The sequence below is a fragment of the Polyodon spathula genome, chromosome 1 (assembly GCF_017654505.1).
Source record: "Polyodon spathula isolate WHYD16114869_AA chromosome 1, ASM1765450v1, whole genome shotgun sequence".
Taxonomy (NCBI): Eukaryota; Metazoa; Chordata; class Actinopteri; order Acipenseriformes; family Polyodontidae; genus Polyodon; species Polyodon spathula.
The window spans coordinates 90,608,487-90,634,510 of NC_054534.1; the positions used below are offsets into that span (position 1 = coordinate 90,608,487).

Here is a 26,024-nt window from a genome sequence, read left to right on the forward strand (position 1 = left end):
TTCAATCCAAGAGTCAGTTTTTAATAAAAGAAACTAAGCATAGATAAATTAGCATTTCAACAAAAGGTATTTGGTAATAATTGTATACTATAACATAAACATAATCAAACTATTTATTGCACTAATTGTTTAATCTGCTAATTATTCCTAATATGAATTCCAATTTTCTTAAATGAAAGTATCAAAAAATCTCAATCTCGTGCTTGTTTTTTTACTCTTGTACTTTCGACAGAAGTCACATGGTTGCGGAGATTTTGAAAGCATGCGAGTCAGAAGAAAAGCAGTGATTTGGTTACTAAGATCACTAAGTAATCATTTTTTTCCCCCCTTGATGACTCATGTGTTGTCAATTACCCTATTTACATTATTATGCCACTAAAGTCAGACCAGGTCAGGAAACTAAAGTCATATCACATAATGTCTTAGTCTGTGGGTTTGGCCAGGGAATCCCATCTTTTTCTCATACATATATAAAAGGAATGTGAAACTATGCAGATGTTTTAAAAAAAATCCACCACTCTCAAATTTCTAATATGATACATGACTTCAGCCTTGCCTAGTTTACACAAGTACTTTACAGCATTTATTTTATTAAATCCTGACATGTAAAAATAAATGTTACGACATTAAGTCATATTTACTTTTATCTGCCTTTCGTGCCATGATTTAACAAAAATACTTTAAATTCCTGAATCTGCATTTAATCTACCTGGGAAACAACAATATATACAGTGTGTGTGTGTGTGTGTGTGTGTGTGTGTATATGTATATATATATATATATATATATATATATATATATATATATATATATATATATATATATATATATATATATATATATATATATCGTTATGTTGTAACATGTAATACATTTTATTTGACTTTAGTACTGATAGACTTATAAAAGTGTGAGTACCCTTTTGCCCCAGGCATTCATGTTGCTCCTCTCATCAATCCAGGCTTGATCCTCTGACTTTATACCCCATGTACACTGGAGCACTACCATTCATCCTAATTGCTTGGAATGTTAGTTTCACGATCATGCAATCTCTGTGAATGTCTCTGTGTTCATCATCTGACTTCTCCTGAAAGTGCAGGGTTGAAAAATGTACAGAAACACACACAATTTTTTGGTTCATAAAAAAGTTTGCCTTGCAGAAAATGTCACTCGCAAAGAGATGGCAATGCATGTTCCGTAAGAATCGGCAGAAATGTTTTGTTACTTCTGTGTACTTATATTTGTGAAATTGTGTAACAAACTGTTCCCCATCTAGATGCAGCATGGAACAACCAGCAGCCCCTTACGAAGCAGCCAGAGGAAGTTTGGAGAAAGACAGCCTCTCTGGATCGAAACTGGAGTCAGACCTCTGTCTCGGGAGGAATGAAAAGGTTGGAATGGTGATAATTTCTTTTGCGTGAATATTCACCTCTGCAGGTAGACAGTAGGATATCATGGTTATACGGAAGAATCCTGTCAGTCTGTGTTTCACACTTGCATTTCTGCAACTTAAAATGTAGGTCTTAGTGATTTGAACTTTTTTCCAATTTTTTCCAGTTTTGTATTTACAACCGTGGCAGTGGATGTCATTTTTTTGGGCGTTGTTTACAAGATGTACTTCTCCTTTGCTGCATTTACAAGACTCCGGACTTGAGCACTAACCTCAAAACCGGTTGAGTAAGAATGAAGCTTGGAGAAAGCATTCACTGCCTAGTTGAGGGAATATCATGCTGTATTTAGATTACTAGTAAACACTGAGGATCAGTAAGTAAATGATGGTCTCATTCTTTTTAGGTCTGGGTCCTATGAAAATTTACTGGCAACCACATCTAAGTCATCTCCATGTTCACCTAATTTTCAAACCCAGTCACCCAACAGGTAGGTCTGAAGAATATCTGTGGTAACTGAGTGAGTGGAGAATATACAGAGGTATCCTTTACAACCTAACCCTTTTAAAACAAGACAACACAATGCTTTGAGATCCAGACACAAGGTTACTTTGCTAGAAACAATGCACTTTACCTCATGTGCACGTTTGATATACTGGTACATTCAAAGTAGAACATGCACCCTTTGTCAAATTCTGCTTGTTTATCAAATGGAAAGGTTTTAAATGATCAAAAAGTCATTTATTTCAGGAGGTTTTGGACAAAAGCCCTTCAGCTATGTAGAAAGAACAGTAAACGGAGGGCAATAAAATAAATTTATATATATATATATATATATATATATATATATATATATATATATATATATATATATATATATATATATATATATATATACAGGGGCACCTCCAAAATTATTGGCACCCTTGATAAAGATGAGCAAAAAAGGCTGTATAAAATAAACAACACAGGTAATGAGCTATATTTTATGCGCAAATATGGGAAAAATATATTATTTTCTACTAATACATTTATTTTTATTACATAATATTTTTTTCTCAAAGATAGGTGTCAAAATTATTGGCACACCTAAAGATTCTTATAAATAAAATCAAACAAAATTAAATCGGCATTAACAGTCTACTTTTTTAAGTACATCTGTCTTAAGGAACTGTATGGTGGCCTTCCATGGCTTCCTGTTTCACTGGGGTATAAAAATGAGGTAACACGCATGTAAAATCCATTTGTCATCCATCACCATGGGGAAAGGCAAAGAACTCACAAATGAGAAGAGGCACATGGTTGTTGACCTTCATAAATCAGGCAATAGGTACAAAAAAACTAGCGAAAAACCTAAATATACCACTTACTACTATTAGGGCAATAATTAAGAAGTTCAAAACCAGTGGAACAGTGGTAAATCTGCCTCGTAGAGGATGCAAGTGCATCTTGCCCCCACGCACAGTGACGAGGATGGTCCGGGAGGCAAAGAAGAATCCAAGGGCCACAGTTGGAGAATTACAGAACTTGGTTGCATCTTGGGGTCTCCAAATCTACAATTAGGCGCCACTTCCATGCCAATAGCCTATTTGGAAGGGTTGTCAGAAAAAGCCTTTATTGAGAGCAACCAGCAAATGTAAGTGCCTGGAGTTTGCTAAATGGCACTGGCACTTGGATTGGAACCGGGTGCTGTGGTCAGAAGAGACGAAAATAGAGCTCTTTGGCCATGCACACCAGCGGTGGGTTTGGCGTCGATAGAAGGATGCGTATGCAGAAAAGAACCTCATACCTACTGTAAAATAGGGTGGTGGATCTTTGTTGTGGTGCTGTTGCTTCCACTGGTCCAGGGGCCCTTGTTAAGGTCAACGGCTTCATGAACTCTACAAGTACCAGGACATTTAAGCCAAAAACCTGGTTGCCTCTGCCAGGAGGCTGAAACTTGGCTGCAAGTGGATCTTCCAGCAAGACAATGACCCCAAGCACACCTCAAAATCAACAAAGAAATAGTTAATTGACCACAAAATCAAGTTTGCAATGGCCATCTCAGTCTCCGGACTTGAGTCCCATTGAAAACCTGTGGTTTGAATTGAAGAGGGCAGTCCATAAGCGCAGACTGAAGGATATCAAGAATATGGAAAGATTCTGTATGGAGGAATGGTCTAAGATCCCTTCCAGTGTGTTCTCCAATCTCATAAAAAATTATAGAAAAAGGCTCAGTTCCGTTATCCTTGCAAGGGGAGGGTGCCAATCGTGCTGGTTTTAAGAAAATGTAATGTCACCTCATGTCTTGGAAATGCAGACCAGAGGCATTTTTGCTGCAAAGTTGACTTACATAAGCAGTAAATGCACACATTGTGATCCTCATTGACCCACCTGCTTGTAGTATATACCTGATTCTGAGCCCTTTAATGTAAGTTTTAAGTTGTAAGAAAGTATCCATTTTAGTCTTCAGTTTTATTTTATGTTGAGGCATTATAAAAGCATCTGAAGGGCTGCATTTGTAGAATAAACAGTTACATTTAGACTTAATTTTTGCAGTTAATAAAATTAAACATCATAACACTAGAGTTAACAGATAGATGCCATTTAAAAATACTCTAAAAAAGAGGACAATAGCACTTAATGGGCTAAGAGTTTATGTCGGGACTCTGTTGTGCTGACTTGTAGAGTTTACAGCAGGTAAGGCTTATTTTAAATATTTCTAAAGCACAGTCCTACTGCTATGTAAATTGTCTGTCACCGTTGTCCAAAGTGCATTTCGATTAGTTCTGATCATGTTTTTGCTAGGCTGTCATCAGCATTAAAGCTGAATCTTACTGAGACCTCCTTTACCTTTATTCATTCATGAAGTTTTATAGTGTCCAAGTCTACACATTGTAAACTAGTGGCTATTTAGTGCCTTCTCTTTGCATCTTTAAACCTAAAATAACAATTGCCACATTGAGAAAAATAACAGATGACTGTAGCCTTAAAACATCCAGGAACTAGCTCTTGCAGTCTAACCGCCTGTGTACCTTTAAACTACAGTAGGCCGATATGATCCAGAGAGCAAAGCTAAATGGGCTTCTTCTCCATACTATGCCTGGATGTAATTAATTGCTGATAGTTCAACAATTGGATAGGCTAAAATGTGGGTTTGTGAAACCTCCATCTGGAAAACAGTTTAGTTTGAGTATTCCTATTATAACTAAGAAATGCTATTATCCAAAACGTGCATCCAAACCTTTTGGAATGCAAGCAAATAAGTCTGCGTCTCCCCTTTACAATACAATTTCTGTCTCAATGTGCTGTATTTATTACTGATGCTTGGCCATAGAAGTGAAAACAGCTTGGCAAACATGATGACTAAAGAGCATCATAATTTATTATGGATTCATGCTCAAGTTGCAAATATAGGAAGACAACTACAGCCAAAGTGTTGAACAAGAGACATTTTTCACAAACCTTCACATTTCCTAAAGGATTTGAAAAACAGTAATTGAGAAATGGTCATGTGTCCCTTTTGATCCATTTAAACACCTGCACCTCATTGAAGAAGTTGCTTCCTGGCTGTCCAGTGGCCACACATTCCTGAATAAACCATCTGCCATCTCATTGGGAACAACGTTGTTGAGCTACTGTATTATTGCTAGCTCTTAGATGACCTGTTGATCAATTAGATTACTGTAAAGCCATAAATATTTGCGAACAAAATATTCGGCGTATCGCACCCATAATACCTATTTTGCTCCAGAAAGGTTGGCATCCTGTTGCAATATACTAAATATGTATTGTTACTGAATTTTTGTATTTGTGCCAAAAATGTTTGCGGCTTTTTTTCAGATGCAAAAAATGATAATAAAAGGCTTGCAAATATTTATGGCTTTACAGTACTGAATTTAGCCTACTGTTTGAACTAAAACTATAATTTTTGGACAGCATTGTTTGAATTGTTAGAAAACATAAACAATCTTATATGGAGAAAAATATTTTATAGAGCATAGTTAAATTATTACCAATATAATTGGAGACATATTGGAGATGTATAAATTTTTTTGTTGAAAAGAAGTATCTAGCATATAAGAATGTCAAAAGGTTTATTACAGTAGATTGCAATAATAAAATGCTGAAGAAAAAAATGTCTGAAGCAACTGGCAAATCTTTAGAACGTCTTGCAGTTAGTGAAGTTAAACAGCCGCTTTCTCAGTGCAGCCTTTATACTGGAATCATTATGCCGTTGGCCAGCAGACTAGCTTTTTAATTATGCCAGCCCATCCGTGTTTACACAAGACTGTCGAGCGAGAGCTATTGAGTTTTGCAAGCTTCCTGGCTAATCCACACTGCAACTCTGTGTTGGTATGGTTTTTCAAAATGGGAGGGGTTGTGCTAAAAGCTGCCTCTGCATTCTTTCCCCTCTGAACTCTGTGGATAGGACAGACTGAAAGAATAGCAAGGAAGAGGGTGGGAACAAGGAAGAGAAGCTGATGACATCATAGCCTCTGGAAACTGGAAAGTGAACATGCTGCTTAGAAGGATGGGGCGGACTGCTTTTAACTTTGTTTCAGAGAAAAGCAAACTTTGCCTGCATTCATTCATGGCTGCTGTTTGAGCTGGAGGGGATTTTTTTAAACTAAGTTAGGGGTGAGACTCGGTGAAGAGCAATCTGGAAGGGAATAATACAAAGAGGGAACAAAAGTTTTACCCAAGCTAGGAAATGTCACCATTGTTCAGCTGGGTGGCCAAGGTAAGAAATTCTTGTTCACATCACTTCTTCATGTGAAATCAGAATTCTAATGTCTCTAATATTAATTTGTGCGTATTTAAATATCTGTCGTCCCCCCCCCCCCCTTTTTTTTTTTAAACTGGTAGTTGTTTGCAATGTGCAAGTTGCCATTGCATACATAGTTATTCATACCTTCGCTTCTGCCCAGTTGTGGCAGCAGGAGGTATTGTCAGCATGACATTTTATTGAAGTGAGATCATACTCTTTTATGATAAGGGTAAATGCCAGCCACTTTAAGGCACGTAAAAAGAAACAAGACACGTCTCATTTGGGTACAGAGTTCATGTATATTTTTCACAAGTGTAAAAGTATGTTCTACTTTTTGCAACTGAAAGTATAGTATTTTGACACACTCCTGCAAAAAGTGGATGGCTTTTGTGAAAATGGCTTTGAACTTGTTGAAGAAATTCATCGATGATTCTCTCAAAGATACCGTTTAATGCATTTTACTATTTTAATTGGTTTGGTTTTGAGATTGATAGTTACAAATAATACCTTCATTATTATTGTTATTATAAGATGGTTTAAGTCAATATGTTAAAGCCATCCACTTAAAACTCATGAGAATTGTGTAAGTACTATAAGTTAGTCTGGAATTTTAAGTAATACACCTTCATAGGTTTTTTGTAATCTTCCAAGCTGTTGCTTTATTTGCCTAGTGCTGTGAATAGGTCAGCTGTAAAAATGCAACGCAGTGGAAAGAGAGACTATAGCAGAGATTGGAACATTTGACTTTATCATTGGATTAGGTTCAGGGTTGTTACTGTAGAATCAGTTGCAAGAAACTGTGACAATGTGGGCCAATTAAATCATTAAAGTAAATCAAACTTTTATGTTACAAAACTAGTAACAAACAACTTCATTTCAATTACTGTCTCACTAACTTTGTAACTGTTGGAAGTTTCCACTCACAAAAATGTTACTAAGGGAATAAATACTGTAACTTTATTGTAAAGCGGAACATGATAGAGTGCTGATAGATTTTTCCATTATTTTATCCAAATATTTGATGGGTGATTTCTTGTTTGTAGAATAATAAAAAAAATAATTCTTAAATCTTCAAGCTAACATTGTTGGTTACAATGTCCCTACTCTGAACCAAGAGTATATAGTCAGACCTTAGAGTTATTAGTCCACCTCAACTTTGTAGGTGAACAGTTTTTAGAATTAACACACGTGGAATGCAGCCAACACCCATTTATGGTTAGAGTAACTCCCTGCATGTCCTAATACAAAAAAAAAAAAAAAAAAAAAAACATAAAATGTGCTGATGCATCACATCAAGATTTAAGACAACATTCATCTTTGTAGTTAAGAAAAACACCTATTGGTCTGCTAGTTACTGTAATGTTTTGGAAAAACATGCTGCTTCTTGTGTGTAAAAGCTTCATAAAACTGTAGCCTGGGTGCCAACTTTTGAAAGTGCAGTCCCATTGCATTCCACATTAAGAAAAAGGTTGTCTTTAGTATTATGGTGTTAATGTGACTAAAAATCACTAAAGCAGAACTTTGTCTTTTTAAGTGCTACAGATATGGAGAAGGCAGGAGCATGCAATGTAGGCACAGCTCCTTAACAGGACTGAACATGAATGACATATCTCATGTTTTACAGCTTGCAAAGTAATTCCATACATCTTCTGTCACTCTTCAGGTGAAATGATGAGGAAAGTGCAGTGCTGTCTAAAAGCAAGGCCTGCAAACTGAGGTTTCTCAGTGTAGTGCAGATATTTCATTTTAAAAAACTACACATTGAAATGGATTTGCATGGTGTGAAAAATGTGTGGCATAATTTTGTTAGCTACAATCAGTTTTTTTTAAACAAATACTCCGACCTAATAAAACATTTGCTATAATGTTGGACAGTCAGAAACCCACCTGCAAATTGTCATTCATTGTTAAAACAAACAAAAAGAATCCTCTTCCCTCTCAAAACAGAAGTAAAAGTAATGAGACTCTTCCTAAACAAAATCTCATTTTCAAATTTAAGTAAATGTCTTTGTTTTCTTGTTTTAAAATTTCATCGCTTGCAAAGTAGGGATGTCACAGGGGTCCCCGAGTGGCTCATCTGGTAAAAGCACAGCCGCGTGGTGTGAGTCAACAGCGCAAGTTCTCATCCTGCCTGTACGGAGTCGCCCGTCTTTGAATTTTCTTAAAACTGACAGGGACAGCTTCTCATATCGCTGCAGCGAACCCTGCTGGCCAGGCGCCCAGTGAGCTCAGAGCCGACACCTGCAGGGATGGTCTTTGTCATCCGGGGTGTAAAAGAGGAAGCTGGCTTGGTCGTGGAATTGCAGGACATCCACAGACCCTTCAGATCTCCTGAGCTGTGTGGGGAATTGCTGTGGTGAGGAGAAAAAATAATGGGACATTCCAAATTGGGGAGCAAAATCTGTGGTAAAATAATGGGGCACACAAAATAAAATAAATGAAAAAGTAGGGACATCACGGTGTACCAGTTTCATGGTATAGCATGGTGTGCATTGCCACAGTTTTGATACCATGATCGTTTATCCATACCACGGTTATTGAGTTTGCAGTTTACCATTATATGTAAAATTAGTTTGCAGTCCCTAATGTAATAGTGTGTCTGTCCCTAATGTCTCCTCAATCTATATTTGTTTTTATTTTTCGAAAAAAAATATTTTAAACTTTGCTCTGACGTGGAAGCTTATTGAAAATATGGCCTTTTGTATAGGATGTTTATTGTATTATGTAGTTGGAGAGAGAATAGGGGAAAATATGCTGAAAATATTAAATACGTTAAAATATGGAAGGAGTTAAAACACATCCAGCTATGTAAAGCTGTTAAAAGCTCCATGGAGTTTATTTTGAACATGACTTCTGTGTATTTCTTTAAATTGTTACTTTTTATGGTTACTGGTTGTAATAGCTGTATAATAAAAAGACACTATAACAATAGGACAATAACCTTCAGAAAATATACCATGGTTATCATAACGTCAGAATTTAATACTGTGGCATCCCTATTGCAAAGTTGTTTCATTTTATGTCGTATGCACTTTTTGATTTGCAGTTTGTCCACAGCACTGGAGAAGGGCAGGGAGATGTAATGAATAACAACTTTCACGTCTCCCATCTGCCCATTTTAAAAAGTGTGCACCGAATATGCTGCGTTTTGTTTATTGTTACAGTGACTAGGGATTTGGATTGTGACCTGACTGGCACAGTTTGTCTAGTCTAAACCTCTCTGTGTTTGTAGTACAGTAGGTGGTCATCTCTGGAATTAGGAAACTTTTTTGTGGGGATGGAGGGATTGAGGGGGGACTTCTGCTTCCAAGGTAAAGGCAGTTGGTGTCCTCATTTAGATTATCAAAATCCTCCAAACCAAGACAATGCAGGAAAAGAGATAAAGAGATGCCTGACTATTTCCTAGGTATATAAAAAAAAAAAAATAACCTGTAAAAACAATGCTGTATGGCTGTTTGTAAGAAAAATGAGCCAACAACATCTTTGCTCATTAGACTTCGAGTGGTAATGGGATAAAAATGTACCTCACATTGACTTTATTAAGATAATCATAATAACCCTCCTGTGACGGTGTGTTCTGATGGACTCCCAATCCCTAGAATTTACACGCAGTGCTTTTATAACTCACTTTTTGTGCTGCTTATTTTATGAAAAGAAACCTCCTGCTTTTATTTATTTTATTTAATATAAAAATGTAGAATGCTACTAATTTGTGCAATATGTTTGTTCATAGAAAGATATATATTAAAGGAAACTTAATCAATTCAGTAACAATCGTTTTTGACTAGAAGTCTTTCTCAACGTCTTCAGTTGTAGTTTTTACTGTGTAACCAAGTGTAGTGCATTTGTATTTGCCTGGGTACTTCAGTAGGTATAGCTGGAGCATGTCTTTGTGATTCCAACACATTCAGATCAAGGCACCTGTAGCCTGCAAACATGCGGGTACAGTATAATCAGTTAGCTGCACACTGTATAGTAACTTCTGTAATGAAATAGATCTAGCATGATATTATTTCATTTCCCAGATTAAACTGTGATGCTGCTGATATGGCAAGGGGAACTGACTCATTCATTTTGATGCTTTTCATTCCATTTTATAGAGGTTTGTCTTATGTCATAAACCAATCTGAGTTTTATTTGTATATAGGCATATATGGAGACTACACTGTTAAATACTCTCATTGCTTAACTATAAAACTTGATGGAAAGTTAATGACATATTATTAGCCCGTTACACTCAGGCCAAGGAAGGTTTTTACAATATTCCCACAAGACTGAAATGGTTGAAAGACAAACGTAAGTAACGATTACGCTAATGGATTCTGGACATATAGGGAAGGATTAAGCACTGCTGATATTGCTGTAAACTACTGGAACAATACATTCATTTAGAAGGGAAACTATAATAAGGGTGGAAGGCTCTGGCATTTGTCACCCTCAAATGTCAGACTGTAGACCCTGATAAGGAAAAGCAAGTACTATACATGTAGCAGCTCCAAACGGACTTGACACAGTGTTTTGAAATAATGGCTGAAGATTTTACTGATTAAGCAGGATGTTGAGTAGCTTGGTTTAAATTAAACTAACAAACAATTACTTCAATTTGAGTCACATACATTACCATGACAAAGTACAGTTTGGTTAATTTTGTATTGGCATGAAGTAGAGGTTTGTGTATAGTTGTGATTAGATGATGAAGTGGCATGTTAGGGTTAAATCAGTGACCTCACATCCCAGAGGAATTTGAATGTTAGTCAAGCATAATGTCTGCCAGCCAGAGCTCTAGAGACCTTTGACTATTTTAACTGTATGTAAAAGGACTGACCTAAAAGCTAATAGCAAACTACAAACCTATACTTGATAGTGGTTATATTTACGAGTAGAAGAAAGAAGCATCTGACAAAAATAAAGCCGCCACTGAGTTGTAGTTTTCTATTAGTGGGTGGGTCAAAGTTTTCATTTAATCCCAGCCACAGTCTCGATGTCATTATCTTCTTTTATTTTTAAGAGAAATGTGTAGATGTTGTGCATTTCTATAGTATGCTAAAGTTCCTTTTGAAGGAAAGTATGCAGCATATTGTGACAAGTGGCATATGTGCTACAGCAGCCCAAATCACAGAAACCTTTAACACTGGACACCACACCTGTTTCCACTCGAACAATGCATTAGAAGCTAAGTGGTCCTACCCTTCTCAAATAACGGGGGAAAAAAGCTAATTAGCCCAGCAGTTGAAGCCAGTGGGTATGGGAAGCAAAACAGAAGGTTGCAGGTTGTTTGTTATTTGTTTAAAGCACATTGTAATTAAGCTGGTTCTGGTAAAGCAAGTTTCTTAATTACATTTTAAGCAGGATACTAGAGGGTGAGGAAGCAAAAGTAACGATGCTGAAATGCCAAAATACTTGATGTACAGACTGATAAAGAAAGATTCATAACCTATTTATTTTTATTTTTATTTTACCTAAACATTATTCAAGAGTTTGGCATCTTATAAAACAGCCCCTTGGTGACCAGAGCAGCATCATGTGCACACTGAAAGCCTAATTACTGATTTGTTTTATCATTAGAGTAAGCCATAAGAAAATTTACCAACACTTTGTTTTAAGAAGAATCTGTTTATGTGGTTATTCTGCAGGTCTGTTCCTTTTCCTGTTGGCACTTCATGCATTCTTAATATACAATTAAACGTAGCCAAATGCAGCCCACACAGTTCAAGATGAGTAAGCAGTGACCCTTGCAGGCACGAATCGCTGGCCTTCTAAGGAGATCTTTCAGCACCCTTGGTTTTGAAAGAGTCCTGTATGTAATTAGCCCAAGGTAAGGTGACATGACTAAACTGCATCGCAAGTTTTAATTTAAATTTTAAAAAATAATTTGTTGTACCAACTGTCTAACCAAAGTTAAAAATTAAACTTATTAATCAATAGAGTGAATTCATAATTTATATATTGTGAAGTGCTTGGGAGAGTAATTTAAAAAACGATGGTCTTTACCCAAGTGTTGTAAATAATATTATAGTTTGATGTATATAATAGTGTAAACAATGATACAATAATGCTTCTGTTAACACCTATAACATCCAAAGCCAGCAAGTTTATAAAGGGCTTATTCTATAAAACAGGATTTCCAAATGATCTGAGCTACCACCCAGACACAGAGTTTGTAACAAGAAGTCTTTGTTTGCTGATTGTTTTAAGCTTATTAACCGTACAAATGTTTGGATCAGCTTTAGGACCCCCTGAAACAAGGCCTCTGTTAAACGTTGTGAAACTTGCTCATTCTTGAATTAGGGAGGGTGAAAACATATTCTCTATTAGCATAGCTGGAAGATTGTTTGTTTTTCTGCTGACTTTCTAGACAGGAACACACAATTTAAATATTTCAACACAGCAGGTCTGTATAAAGCATGGGCCCTTCCACTCATGATCTTTATTCTGACCCTGTTTTAAATTGTTTAATTGAACAAATTAAACCTCAATCCAGGCCCTGAAGTAGTTAAATGTATTAATTGTACCTGTTAAACCTGGAGTGGAATGGCCCTCCAGGATGTGATTGGGCACCTTTGGTATACTGGCTCCATTACATCACAGGTGGCACCAGTAAACCATATAAGATGCAAGGGCTAAGTTGTTAGTTTCAGACTATTTGGAATTGACTGAAAAAAAGGTGGATATTGCAGTTTAATAGCTTTGGATTTAATTGGATTTTTGTACCAGTAGCATGGATGACTTCTCCACAGAATGGATTTGGACTGCAGGCTATAGATTCAGAGCACTGTTTTAATTAAAGAACGTAGTTGATTTTAAAATGCAGCGGATCAGGGTCAATGTACTGTGCTTTGTATTCAAATTCTGTGGCTTTCTCTCTCTCTCTCCTTGCCCTGGAAGAACACATTGCTTCACTGTTGAGCATTCAATCCTTCCTCTATGTATTTTATCACCAAACTAAACAGCTGCACAAACCACGTTACGAGATTACCGAAGGATAAATTAATCTTCTATTTTTTTTTGCAGATGTAAATGCTTTTACTAATCCTAATCTCTTTCATAACTTCTGCGTATTTAACCGTGCTTAAGCACTGAAGGACAACTTAAGAAGTGGACAGATTCACAAGAAACAACTTACAAGTTTAAAAAAAAAAAAAAAAAAAAAAGCTTTATAACATTACGCGAAAATCTGTACAGGGGTCTCGTAACAAAACCTTTTAATATACCCCCACCCCCCCCACCCACCCCCACCCCATTTTAAAAAAAAAAAAAAAAAAAAAATGCCTGGTTTAACCTTTTAAAAAAATAAATAAGGAGACACAGACAGTTAGTCTATGATACATGAAATAGAAATTGATAATAAAGTAGTCCACAGCAATTTAATATCATAAATATCGAACTTCACTTACATCATCAATACATCTTTAAAAAAATGCTGTAAAACTTTGTGAATAGGGACTACTAGTTTTCTGTTTGTTGATTTCGTGGTTTTCAATATACAGTACAAGGTACATTCACACAATTATTTTGCAGTTTACAATGTTTTATCATGATAAGCTTTAACATAACTATGATTTCCCCTGCTTACCTGGACTTTACCATATTTTACCATGCTTTACTTTTAGCATGGTATACCATAATTACATTTTTAAAAGGTTTGGCAAAAATAATTTCATTTTGAACTATGTCACTGAACGATCAAATTAGTACAATCAACATTTTTAAGTCCTCAAGTTTAAATCAGTTTCCCCCCACAGGAAGCTTAGGGGTATTTGATGATTATAGGGCAAGACCTTTATTCTAGATGCTCTTATTTAAGCACACTGCTGATACTGCCAAGGGTGTGTGTTAATTCATTCAAGATCCAAAGTGTCTCAGAATTACTACATTATTAAACTCATTGTGCAGAATACATGATTGCATTTCAGTCGGGTATATAATATATTATATATATATATATCTATATATATATTATATAATATATATATATATATATATATATATATACACAGCCTTTCATAAATCAAGGTTGCATGAGATGTTCCAGAAATATTTAATATGAAAGAAAATAACAGGAAGTGGTAGAAACGGGTGGAAATGTCAGCTGTATTAGTCATCTGGACATCCTTTTTCATCTAAAGTCATTTTGAACATACTATAGATATGACCCCCTGCCCCAGGTGCTGCTGTGGCAACCTTAATATTCTGTATACATCAATAAACCATAAAACATGAAAAAGATGTTAAAAATAACACTAGTTATTGCCTTTGAAACATGTGATTGACACTTTTAAATGTAATATAATACAGTACAATATTACATTAAAAAAAAAAAATACAAAAAGCTGCAATCAACATAAACAGTTATTCAACTTTGAGGAAAATGCTCTCCTTTATTGGTGAAAAGTTCTGCCTGGAAGTCAAATATCACTTCTGTTGAGTTGTAGTTTATGTGTTTTTAAGCAGGCAGGGGGTGGCTGTCAGGGGGGAGGCCAAACTATGTTGTATATTTAATACAGTACTGATATTAAAGAGTAAGCAGCTTTAAATGTCATGCCAGTTGCTTGTTTGTATGCCTTTACCTGGCTTTGAGATGGAGTTTGCGGTTGGCAGAGTTTACAAGTCACAGAACCCAGATTGCAAACACCAGAAAACTGTGAGGTAATTTCTATAAAGAAATTCAAATGGCATTTGAAACAAGCTTCTCCTTTAGCATCTGTGATGTTTCAGTCTAAGCTACACTCAATACCCCTACAGACAACAAGATTTAAAAGCTGGCAGCAAAAAACAAGAATACCAGGGGGAGTAAAATTCAAACATTCAGGCTTTCATTTGAAAAAATGCAATTTATCACTGTTCTTTATCATTGTTTCTGGGAAAGGGTCAGGTATTACAGTAATATTATCTCAGCAACACAGTATCTGGGCACCAGTGTTGTCTGGTTGTTAAATTTCTACTGCATTTGACAATAATATTTATATGACAACTATAACAGTTTACTTTTTCAAATGTCTGAAAGAACTAAGTTTGCAGGTGCTATTGATACACCTTGAAGATAGCTCATAAAACCTCAAACCCATAAAAAAGGCTCCGAAATGGCAGTGTAGCACACAGCACTTTCCGTTACATAAGCATGCAGGCTTTGTATTCAACAGATATATCCTTACAGAAAAGTTGAAAAATACCACTTCGGTAACATTGATATTGTCATAATATGCAATATTACTGTGGTACCATACTACCAATGGTCCGTCATTCCCATGTAGCTGCCCTTGTGCTATCGTTGCCCCCAGACATTGCAGCGTTCCAGTTGTATAGTGTCCGGGTGAAGCACTAACAATATTGGATAAAGATGAGTCTGAATGAAGGAATCATAGAAGCTGAAGAAATGTGGCTCATTAAACTGAGAAGGCAGGGCAACTTCTGGAAAAACAGAAGCCAAACCAAGCAACATATCAAACTGTGCTGACATTAATGGGGTATAGCAGTAGTAAAGAAGTGCAGAAGAAAAACAACATGCAGATTTGGAGCAGATTCGGAGCAGATCGCTGGGATGCAGTTCTATAGTCCAAGAGCTATAAACTGCAGCTCCACTCTACTCAGCTGCAGCACTCCTCAGCAACAACAACATATTGCATGGGAATTCTTTCCACATGTCCTGACAAATAGGATAATTTGCTGGAGGGGCGAATTTGCTTGTTTTTCTACATTAATTTAGAACAAGCAGATACTTCAAATGTATAATCTGTAATGCTTTTACTACCATTCTGTTTTAATGCCCTTTAACTGTGGTGGTGAAAGTGTGTGCATGCATAAACAACCTATTCACACTACCTGATCTCATTAGGCATTAGACAGGACTCAGTACAATGCTGCATTAAAACAAAACAGTATTGCAAGGAGACCCCATGGTGCTGCCACAAAGTTACCATTACACATTGTCTACAAAATAGTAACTTCTATGTCACCAAGAAAAAACGAAATGTTTACCACAGAGTTTTTTTTTTTTTTTTAAAGAACTACAGTACCAGTACTTTTACAGTGGAAAAATACCAAAAATATGGAAGGCATAAAATGAAAATGCTCATTATAATAAATGTGCATTACAAAAAGTAACAATAATACTAAAACATTTTTGAAAGCCATCTTTATGCACCCATAGTTGTGGTCTGTGAAAAATATCCAGGGAAAGGGATGGGTTAGGTTGCTTACTGTCTTTTACTTCAGTAACACATTGAATACTTGTCTATTACAGCCTTTGCTAGTTGGAAAACGATTAAGGGACAATCAGCTTTACTGGCATTCAAAACTTTTTATGACTTTGTACATTATAATCATAAGCAGAAAATGGGATAATCCCATATTATCGTTTAGTTGTGTAAATCATTATACACAAAGTACATTTCGTTAATAAATATCCAAATGCATAACGAAATGGCAACCTGTTTACAAACCTTTGCGTTCATATAGGTTAACTTGTGACTCAAGGAAGCAGAAGACGCCTTATCTCATATATATATATATATATATATATATATATATATATATATATATATATATATCTATATATCTACACACACACACGCACACAACACATAAACGTGGGGTAAAGACAGAAATGTTTAGTATAACACATTTCGCCAGCTGTAAACAATACTTCCTAAAAACAATGAAAGCTGTCTGACAAGTTCTTAACAACATGTTTCAATCTATGTATTTACAGATTGGCGGTAAATGGCCCATAATTGACCATAACATTATTAGAGGGGCACTGATGTCAATGTGGTTAAACGTAATCTTACCCGAAACAAAATATTCTCTAGGAAAGCGCGCCTTGCAGGATCTGACCCACTTTTTTTTTTTTTTAAGTGAAGATTAGCTAGGGTCAAAAGTGAGTTTATTGTAGGTTTTTTTTTTTTTTTTTTTTTTTTTAAAGCACAATACTAGTTTTCCTCAAGTTTCAACGGTTAGACAATGAGTTACGAGAGTGTTGTCACAATGAGTTACGAGAGTGTGAGGAGGAACCTTTCCGATGCACACAAAACCTTGCAAATGTTTAGATCCCGTCAAATAATTTGTGAAGGCAGTGTCATGAAGGCAAGACTGCAGAAACTTACTTTTCTGAAACGAGACAGCGGGAATGAGAGGCAACATACTGGTAACGTAAGTTTTTATTTATTTATTTATTTATTTATTTTTTATTTATTTATTTTTTATGTACACTTTATTGCTGAGTTAATTGTGTTATTAATTGCAACGTAATTGCATTACCATATTTACATTACACGTTTCAGAGTTTAAAACAGACATGGAATTTGGAAAAAATAAATACAAAATAGATCGAACTAAATTGGTGTTAATTGCAACTCGCTACTCTTATTAGTAATAAGAGTTACATAGTGACAAAAAGCTTACAAGGGAAGGAATTCAATTTGAGTCCCCTGTTCAAGCACATAACTATCAACAAGGTAAACAATGCTGTAAACCAAAATTTGGTTAAAGTCACGTGTGATATGACTACAGTCTTCTCTTACACTCCGACCACAGAGAGGCATTATTAGTTAGAAGAGCCTTAAAACAATACCAACTTCAAACTTGAGCGATGAATAGCCGTATCGGTCCTTTGACCGCATTTTTGTCTATTCTCATACAGTATATGTCCTTGGTGACACTGGCCTCATCATTTTTACAGAGCTGTTGGAGGAGTGGTAACCAAGGATTTAAATTCCCAGGCTGTTTTATCTCTCTTTTTGAACTACACACACACACACACACACACACACACACACACACACACACACACACACACAGACATATATATATATATATATATATATATATATATATATATATATATATATATATATATATATATATATATATATATATATTTTTTTTTTTTTTTTTTTTTTTTTTCTCAACTCAAGTGAAGAACATTCTCAGCACAGTGGAAGCAGTAAACATGTTATACAGTATTCTCCATCTGGTCATTTAATATTCTAAAGTAGTAAGTTCAGCGATTGGCCAAATCTCTAGGTGTAACTTGTTTTATTGTTGTATTGCTATTATATTTATTTACTAATTAGGTCTTTATTTGAAATGCTTGGCACTGTTGATGCATCTATGTTATCCCTGTTGAGCACAACGTGAATAAACTAAACTGAACTGCTAGTTTCATGCCTTGTTCCTGGCATAGTTCACAAGAATGCATATTTGGTTTTTGTTCTTGGTATTTCTGTTCTTCCTACAGTTTTGCATACTGTACTTCAACAGAAATACACTTGCACTGTTGAAATTAATTAGTTTCATAATCTTGGTATACAGAGAGTCAAATTAAATGACCAAAAGTGGTAAATATATGGCCACTGAGAAAAACTGTTCTGGTCAATACTTCTGTTTGGTTAGGGCATTGTTTTTCTGTGGCTGCGGAGTGTTTTTCTAACTCCTGCAGACTTACCTCCATCACCTGAAAACAAGGAGAAATAGGCATTAAATCCTGACAACGCTGTGAGATCATGATTGTCGAAACAATTGCTATCATTGTGACTCCTATTTACGATATAACAGCTAACAGTACAAAGCGTTTTTGCATGTTCATGCTAAAGTACAGTGTGCACACAAGTGCAGTAAAGTGGACTTTAATAAGCAGCAACAAAGTAATGTATTCTGCTGACAGTGCACTTTCCTTGGTGTTACAAACAGTAACTTTTGAGTAGGCCTATATTTCTTATTTATTCCATAGCAATAAACAATAAACCACAAGATACAATCGCTGTGCCGTCATTGCCGTAAACATTTTACTTTATTCTGATAGTGATGGTGTATTTATCTCACTGTCTTCCAAAAAAGCTTATGGAAGTCCAAATATACAGTTACAAAGTAAAAGCTACATTTATATTTAATTATTGCTGCTGTTGTTGTTAATATATATTTTTTTTAACATCGTCAAGTGTTTGTGAAAATAAAATGTTTATAGGTAAGTAACAGCCCTGTGTAACAATTACAGCACAGATGTGCAGATTTCTAGTACAGCATGTGCTTCAGTGGCACAGTGTTCTGAAAGGGATTGTTTTTTCATAGAGCTAAAAATGGGTATGGTAATTTGTTTTCTTTTTAATTTTTAGATTTTTGTATTTGTTTTAGTGCTAGAAGTTAAAGCCGTATGATTATTATTATTATTATTATTATTATTATTATTATTATTATTATTATTATTATTATAACTTTAGAATTTGGTGCTCTATCACTATTAGAACACATTTATTTTCGAAAAAAAAAAGGTATTTAAATGATGGATATTGACAAGATGTTTTTTTTTTTTTTTAATGACTTAATCATCTAATTAGTGAGCGAGTTGATTGGACACTGGCTATGGAGTGATTTCAGCTGTTGAATTGCAAGCTTGAATAAAAACAAAAAAGAAAATCACAGAAAAAAACAATATGCCACGTCCCTAAAATCGGCTTTGGACTAGGGCAGTGTACTGTGGCTCGCCATCTTGGGTGCTCACAGCCAGCAATTTCAAACCTGGCGAGATGGTATAACCAGACACACTCTGTCAATGACAGGCCACAAACTGGGAGACCAAGAGTCACAACACCTGCCCAAGAGTAACAGATCATTTTGCAGCATCTTCGTGATGTCAATTGTTAATCAGCACAATAAAAAGTCACTGCACCTGCTCTAAAACAGTTTGTCATTTTTCGATCACATCTAATGAATTTTATCTCCAAATATGTGACAAGTCTCTCTCTCTCTCTCTCTCTCTCTCTCTCTCTCTCTCTCTCTATATATATATATATAATATATATATATATATATATATATATATATATATATATATATATATACAGTGCCTATAGAAAGTCTACACCCCCTTGAAAGTTTTTCACATTTTGTTGTGTCAGTGCCTCAGAGTTTCATGCATTTAAATGAGGATTCTTTCCCACTTATCTACACACCATACTCCACACTGTTAAGGGGGAAAAGTTTTCATTGAGAAAAAAATTATATATTAAAAATACAAAACTGAAAGATCATAATTGGATAAGTCTCCACCCCCCTGAGTTAATACTTGGTGGAAGCACCTTTGGCAGCAATTACAGCTGTGAGTCTGTTGGGATAGGTCTCTACCAACTTTGCACACCTAGATTTGGCAATATTTGACCATTCTTCTTTACAAAACTGTTCAAGCTCTGTCACATTCCTTGGGGAGTGTTGATGGACAGCAATCTTCAAGTCATGCTACAAATTTTCATTGGATTTAGGTCGGGGCTCTGACTGGGCCACTCAAGGACATTTACCTTTTTGTTCCTTAGCCACTCCAGTGTAGCTTTGGCTGTGTGCTTTGGGTCGTTGTCATGCTGAAAGGTGAACTTCTGTCCCAGTTTCAGCTTTCTTGCAGAGGGCAGCAGGTTTTCCTCAAGGACTTCTCTGTACTTTGCTCCATTAATTTTCCCTTCTATCCTGACAAGTGCCCCAGTCCCTGCCGATGAGAAACATCCCCATAACATGATGCTGCCACCACCATGCTTCACAGTAGGGATGGTGTTCTTTGGGTGATGCGCTGTGTTTGGTTTGCACCAAAAATAACGCTTTGCATTTAGGCCAAAAAGTTCCATTTTAGTTTCGTCAGACCACAAAACTTTTTGCCACATGGCTACAGAATCTGCTGAGTGTTTTTTTTTTTTTTTTTTTTTTTTTTTTTTGCATACTTCAAACAGGGATCAAGGTGGGCTTTCTTGAAGTAAAATACAGGCCAGATTTGTAGAGTGCTTGGGATATTGTTGTCACATGCACACTTTGACCAGTCTTGGCCATAAAAGTCTGTAGCTCTTGCAAAGTTGCCGTTGTTTAGAGGGACTGCCTGATCTAGGCGGGGTCTTGGTGGTGCCATACACCTTCCACTTCTTAATAATCATCTTGACCGTGCTCCAAGGGATATTCAAGGCCTTTGATATTTTTTTTATACCCATCCCCTGATCTCTGCCTTTCAACAACTTTGTCCCTGAGTTTTTTAGAATGCTCCTTGGTGCTCATGGTTGAGTCCATGCTTTGAAATGCGCTACCCAGCAGCTGGAACCTACAGGAACTGCTGAATTTATCCTGAAATCATGTGAATCACTACAATTTAGTGCATCTTGTCCCCACGCACAGTGAGGAAGATGGTGCAGGAGGCAAAGAAGAATCCTAGGACCACAGTTGGAGAATTACAGAACTTGGTTGCATCTTAAGAAAGAACATAAGAAAGTTTACAAACGAGAGGAGGCCATTCGGCCCATCTTGGGGTCACCAAGTCTCCAAATCTACAATTAGACACCACCTCCATGCCAATAGCCTATTTGGAAGAGTTGCCAGAAAAAAGCCTTTATTGAGAGCAACCAACAAATGTAAGCACCTGGAGTTTGCTAAACGGCATTGGCACTTGGATTGGAACCGGGTGCTGTGGTCAGAAGAGACGAAAATAGAGCTCTTTGGCCATGCACACCAGCGGTGGGTTTGGCGTCGATAGAAGGATGCGTATGCAGAAAAGAACCTCATACCTACTGTAAAATAGGGTGGTGGATCTTTGTTGTGGTGCTGTTGCTTCCACTGGTCCAGGGGCCCTTGTTAAGGTCAACGGCTTCATGAACTCTACAAGTACCAGGACATTTAAGCCAAAAACCTGGTTGCCTCTGCCAGGAGGCTGAAACTTGGCTGCAAGTGGATCTTCCAGCAAGACAATGACCCCAAGCACACATCAAAATCCACAAAGAAATGGTTAATTGACCACAAAATCAAGTTTGCAATGGCCATCTCAGTCTCCGGACTTGAGTCCCATTGAAAACCTGTGGTTTGAATTGAAGAGGGCAGTCCATAAGCGCAGACTGAAGGATATCAAGAATATGGAAAGATTCTGTATGGAGGAATGGTCTAAGATCCCTTCCAGTGTGTTCTCCAATCTCATAAAAAATTATAGAAAAAGAGCTCAGTGCCATTATCCTTGCAAGGGGAGGGTGCACAAAGTACTGAAAACAAGGGTGCCAATAATTGTGACACTTAATTTTTTTGGAAATAAATTTATAATTTGAGAAATGTGTAATTTTGGTTGATTCCCTTGAATCATTAATAAAGTACAATATAGTCCACATGTTGGAAAATTACAATATAGCTCATTACCTGTGTTTATTTTATACAGCCTTTTTTGCTCATCTTTATCAAGGGTGCCAATAATTTTGGAGATATATATACACACACACGTTATACCTTCCAAATATATATTTGTCTCATTAGAAATTGTACAGTGGTGTTTTTGAAATGGCAGTATACAAAAGATTATTATTATTAGTTATTTTATTTTTTAAATTATGTATATTTTTTTAAGCTATATTATACAAGGTATGTGACCCAAGGCTTCTAAATTATACACGTTTTGCACAGTGTACTTCCATACATTACTGTTGTTGTTTTAATAGATGCTAAATCAGGGATGGGAAATTGGCCGTACCTCACCAGGTATTTGTTCCAACTATAATCTCCATCCAGGTTTCAAAATAGTTAACTTCTTCATCATACCCATTAAACCATAGTGAGGACCGTTGACCCTCCAGGACCGTTGCCCATGACTAACTAAAATCCTATGGATTTTTTTTCCTGCCCCTGCAGGTCTATCAGTGGAAAGAAACTATGTTCTAGCTGTGCCCAGCCCCTTGGAAAAGGAGCTGCCATGATCATAGAGACACTTGGCCTCTACTTTCACATTCAGTGCTTCAAGGTTGTTTTTGTTTTGTTTTGTTTGTTTGTTAAAATGCAAAGAAGAGCTGAATTAGTAGAACTGTGCAGCTTGTGCTGATCGTTATGTAGGCTATAACGGGCTTGCTGACACTAACAAATGGAACATATTGCAGAAGTGTAGCCCATATTATTGTAAATACTTGTGTGCTCAAGTGAAGACTGTATTACTAATGAGAGTGTTATCAAAGCGAATATAAAGGACTGTTTACTTGTAAAATCCATTGTTGGGGAAAACTTAACCTTGAATTATTCTTGGTTATCTGTTAGTCATCATCCCAAAGATCAAATCAGGAGGCTTTGTTTAATAGTCAGGTTCAAATGTACAAAAAGCTTACCACCCCCGGTTATCTTATTGGCATCGTTCATTGAAGCTGTATCATTTGTGGCAATTGGTTTTGACCAGGGACCACACAATATTTCAGAAACCGTGACTACATACTTCTTGGTCTACCACTTTAAAGCATTATTCATGTCCACCTATCTATTTGACTTTATCTTTACAAACCATTCTGTCAGAGGGACTGCTCCCCTTACATTCCAAGATGCTTTACTAAAAAAAAAAAAAATTTGAGGTTAATTCTGCAATTTCTCTTCAATAGTGTGGAATCTGTAATGGACAACTGGGAGACACACCCACAGGGACAGATGTCAGGATTCGCAATGGTATTCTCAACTGTACTGAGTGTTACATCAGATCCCGAAGTGAGTATTGCTCTGCTGAGTATTGTACTACTCTACTGTCTAGGACAGTTAATAGCTTTTATGTGGCTTTAAGACAATTAAAGGGCAGCTTCAGGAACTGATAATCATACCCTGTAATATATATATATATATATATATATATATATATATATATATATATATATATATATATATATATATATATATATATACACAAAATATCTGAAATATTGTATGATATTCGGGGGCAAATTGTCAGACTTGATATGGCTAATCACAGACTGTACTCCTTCAGATTGTACAGAAATCCCTATGATGCTGATTACATGCACTGTATTTTTATTTTTTTTAAATAGCTGCTGGTCAGCCCACAACATTGTGACACCAGCTTGAAATCAGTTGACAGTAAGTGTGACTAAGAAGACTTCTCATGTTGACAGCTACTTACCAGACAATCGCCTGCAATAACACCCACCCATGGACCTTTCCTTGTGGAAATACTAATCACGTTTAATAACCTGTGTTAGTATTTTCTGACAGCTAATACCAGACCTGCAAGCTAGATTTAAATCATGACAACCATAATGTTTCACTTTATTTGTAGAGAAAATATGTGGTTGAGAAATTCACAAGCGTGGATGAATATTCTCTGTTAAAATCAACATATTTATCTAGTGTTCCGTGACTTGTAAGTAATGGTTCCCTGGCTTGTAACAGTTTCATGTTCTATATAAGATAATATTGGAACTTGAAGATGCAATAATTATATCCCTTGTCTATTATATTTAAGAAGTAAAGCATAATCTTAAATGCGTGGGTTTTAATTAAGCAAAGTAAAAGTAATTAAATTCTTGTTGAATGTATTAATCCAACTAGAATAAGTATTTCACATTTTATGAAAATACTGGGGAAAAGTGTGTGATATGGGGTTATGTTTTGTTTTCACCTTGAAATTTGGGAGTTTTGGTGAATAAAAGAAACACAATAATAATGCTAGTTGATTAATTATTATGCCTTTTAGTTCATCACTGCCATTCAGAAAACCATTGTGACACACTCCAATCATGTGTGGTTAGCAAACCCGCAATGTCTTGTTTATGAGGATTAAGTTAGAATTGGTCAAGCATCTGCAGTGTCAATACTGCAACTTTTTGATATGAAGTGTGGCAAACATAAGTGTAAAGGCAGTTTAAATGTTTTCCTCTAATGTAAAAAATGTATAATACATTGGAAAAATAAAATAAAAATACAGCTGTTTTGGTTTGGAAAGTTAACAACTGGCCTTTTTAAATGTAAATTTGTATTGCTGCTGAAATTCCTAATTTCAGTTAATTAACTAAATATTATATTTCATTTTCAAAATATAGTATTTAAGATTGTTTCAATTGGAGCACTTACTTTGGCCTCTGGTTATAGTCTCCAGATTATTTTGGATGGCACCTGTTTTGAACCAGGTTAAGTATTTAATCTGCCTTGAAATGTAATAAAGCTCAGTTATTTCATAATAAATAATAATAATAATAATAATAATAATAATAATAATAATAATAATAATAAAAGCATTTTTATTTTTATCAGCACACAAATATACATCCATGGTTATTTTAAGTGTCAAAGCTGGTAAATATGTTTTTTCTTTTATCTAAGCAATAGGTGTCTAAGTTGTCAATTTATTTAAACAGTAGGGAGAGGATTTGCATGCTAGCAGAGTGTTCATTCAGAAATATGTTGCAATGTTTACTGTATGTATGTGTTTGTTTGTTTGTTTGTTTGTTTCCGAACTATTGTTGTATTTTTCTTGTACATTTGTTAGAAAGTCATCCTGGAGACTTCATTGCATTAAACCTGTGCCTTAGAAAAGCAAGCGGTTGCACACAGTGGAATGTTGTGTCTCTGGAGTAAATCCAAAGACTTCAAGTCAAGCAAATAACTCAGCAAAGCTGCAGTCTAGAAGGAAATCGGAACAGTTTAAAATTTACAGCAAAAAATATATATATATAATTTTGCAAATGTAATGTCCAACGTTCTTCTGACTGTTCTATATGTTACAAGGTTGTCATACTACAATACATTATTGCACCCAACATGTGACATACGACTTTTGAAACACAAATGTTTATAACAAAATAAATTCTTACATTGTATATAATAACACATCCTGTATTTGTTTCATTACCCCCAATTTTTATGCTTATGATTGTTTACGTGATATTCATATAAACCATGTTTATAAACATACTAAGTATATATATATATATATCTATATATATTATATATATATAGATATATATATTATATTATATGTATATTAAACCTGAAGCACAGCTTTACCAGCATTGGAGGCATTTACAACACTATGTAACACAATTTTTGTTCCTGGGTAGTAAGTGTTATTTCCTAATTGCTTATGCCTCAAAAGTATAGAAAATGGCTATTATTCCCCACAA

At 35.7% G+C, this 26,024-nt stretch overlaps 1 protein-coding gene across 10 annotated transcripts in view; it reads left to right on the forward strand.

Moving 5' to 3' along the window:
- Nucleotides 1–25,729, forward strand: part of LOC121324101 (LIM and calponin homology domains-containing protein 1-like) — a 156,045-nt gene extending 130,316 nt beyond the window's left edge. For 8 of the 10 annotated variants that reach the window (XM_041265575.1, XM_041265584.1, XM_041265601.1 and 5 more), the window contains 5 exons: nt 1,277–1,391; nt 1,795–1,878; nt 22,768–22,876; nt 23,496–23,598; nt 23,934–25,729. In XM_041265575.1, the coding sequence (XP_041121509.1) occupies nt 1,277–1,391; nt 1,795–1,878; nt 22,768–22,876; nt 23,496–23,598; nt 23,934–23,959 (437 nt within the window). In that variant the 3' untranslated portion in view covers nt 23,960–25,729. Of the gene's footprint in view, nt 1–1,276; nt 1,392–1,794; nt 1,879–11,771; nt 11,982–22,767; nt 22,877–23,495; nt 23,599–23,933 lie in introns of those variants that run through there. The other 2 variants (XM_041265593.1, XM_041265611.1) reach the window with 2 other exon arrangements.
- The last annotated feature ends 295 nt before the right edge of the window (nt 25,730–26,024 follow it).